Raw genomic sequence first — 2037 nt, 5'->3', positions numbered from 1 at the left:
AATAAGAGCTCGTTCAAATACTGAGGTGCTAAACCATTGAGGGCTTTATAAGTAATTAGCAAGATTTTAAAATCTATACGATGTTTAATAGGTAGCCAGTGCAGTGTTGACAGAACCGGGCTAATATGGTCATACTTCCTGGTTCTCCAGAACTCTAGCTGCTGCATTTTGGACCAGCTGGAGTTTGTTTATTAAGCGTGCAGAACAACCACCCAAACTTTACAATAATCTAACATTGAGGTCATGAACGCATGGATTAACATTTCTGCATTTAGATAATCACACACGCACGCACGTACTCACACTCACACACACACACACACACAGTCTACAGAAAACACAAAACACACGAGATAATGTGAACATTATGTACTTTGTTTACTGGTTTGTTTTGGTTGGTCGTGGATTTTTCCAGTCAGCTCACTTCTGATGATGGTTTACTGCATCTAAACACACTCATGTAGTGTTGGTGTAGATTCTGTACAGGTGTGTGTGTGTGTGTGACGGTCAGGTGAGCAGCTGGTCCTCAAGCCTCACGGTGTTTATTTCCAGGCCTTTAACGTATCTGGGTCTGAAGATCTTCTCTCGGTTCGGTGTCTGTGAGTTCCTGAGCTGTCCGGAGGCGACGCTGCGCTCCTGGCTGCAGATCATTGAGACCAATTATCACTCCAGCAACTCCTACCACAACTCCACACACGCCGCAGACGTGCTCCACGCCACCGCATACTTCCTGCGCAAGGAGCGCGTCAAGGTGAACACACACAGCACTCGCTAACTCTTTGTGTCATCAAGATACAAAAACATGATCCGCTTCACTTAGAACCTGCTTTGTGAACGGGTTTGGCTGATCCTCACTTCATGTTGCTGTTTATGTCCTGTTAAAAACAAATTATTTATTTTTGCATGCGGCTTGTGAACATTTCTTACACCGCACAGAACAGACTCCGCTGAAGTCACGTGATTCACAGTTATTTGACACAGTTTGACTAGCAGTAGCAGTGATGGTCAGCATATGCTAATGAAAGATGGCATGCAGTCGTGATGGTGTTAGCGCAGGGACCACAGCTCAGTGTTACTGCAGCTTCATATGTTTCCCTGTGTCTCTTTCTCAGCAAAGTCTGGACCCCATAGACGAGGTGGCGGCTCTGATCGCGGCTGCCGTGCATGATGTCGATCACCCTGGACGTACAAACTCCTTCCTGTGTAACGCAGGAAGTGAACTAGCCATACTGTACAACGACACAGCCGTGCTGGAGAGTCACCACGCTGCGCTGGCCTTCCAGATCACCACGCGAGACGACAAGTGCAACATCTTCAAGAACATAGAGAGGTACACGCTATTCATTCCCTCAGTGAAGATGTTATGGACGGCCTTGTCCCTGTTTTGCAAACGCTGTGATTCGCTGTTGCGCTCTATAAACGGAGCGTTGATTACTTGTTGATGTCCGTCACTGCAGATGTTCTGAACTTTCCTCTTGTTTTAGTGCAGTGGTTGATTGACAGGTGAGCAGGTTCAGGACGCGTGTGTGTGTGTGTGTGTGTGTGTATTTTCAGTATGATGTGATCTCATGCGTCTCTGATGGTGAATGTGGACTCACTGATCGGATCTCAAAGCATTTCAGACCCTGTTCTGACACAGGGTCACACACACCCCCGCTGACGCCGCTCTCTCTCTCACAGGAACGAATACCGAACGCTCCGGCAGGCCGTCATAGACATGGTCCTCGCCACTGAGATGACCAAACACTTCGAACACGTCAACAAGTTTGTCAACAGCATCAACAAACCGCTGGCAACACTGGAGGAGAACGGGGTGAGAATCACACACACACACACACACACACACACCTCACACACACACACACACACACCTCACACACACACACCTCACACTAACTCACACACACACACACACACACACACACAGGCCCTGTCCCTAATGGCACCCTAAACCCTCGTGGTCTTCCTCGGAGTCCGTATTTTCGTGACGTAATGCCGCTTTGGCTGTCGGGTAGAAGTCTGCTGCGGAGCTCGCAC

At 48.3% G+C, this 2037-nt stretch overlaps 1 protein-coding gene across 1 annotated transcript in view; it reads left to right on the top strand.

The window, feature by feature from the left end:
* Nucleotides 1–2037, top strand: part of LOC107727395 (high affinity cAMP-specific and IBMX-insensitive 3',5'-cyclic phosphodiesterase 8B-like) — a 22252-nt gene that overhangs the window by 17549 nt on the left and 2666 nt on the right. Inside the window, exons 5-7 of the mRNA XM_016537256.1 lie at nucleotides 487–751; nucleotides 1113–1330; nucleotides 1681–1813. Of these exons, the coding sequence (XP_016392742.1) occupies nucleotides 487–751; nucleotides 1113–1330; nucleotides 1681–1813 (616 nt within the window). The remainder of the gene's footprint in view (nucleotides 1–486; nucleotides 752–1112; nucleotides 1331–1680; nucleotides 1814–2037) is intronic.

The sequence above is a fragment of the Sinocyclocheilus rhinocerous genome, unplaced genomic scaffold (genome assembly GCF_001515625.1).
Source record: "Sinocyclocheilus rhinocerous isolate Xijiao unplaced genomic scaffold, SAMN03320098_v1.1 scaffold4111, whole genome shotgun sequence".
NCBI classification, from domain to species: domain Eukaryota; kingdom Metazoa; phylum Chordata; class Actinopteri; order Cypriniformes; family Cyprinidae; genus Sinocyclocheilus; species Sinocyclocheilus rhinocerous.
Note: the sequence above shows the minus strand (reverse complement) of the source record. Positions and strands in the feature narration are given on the sequence as shown.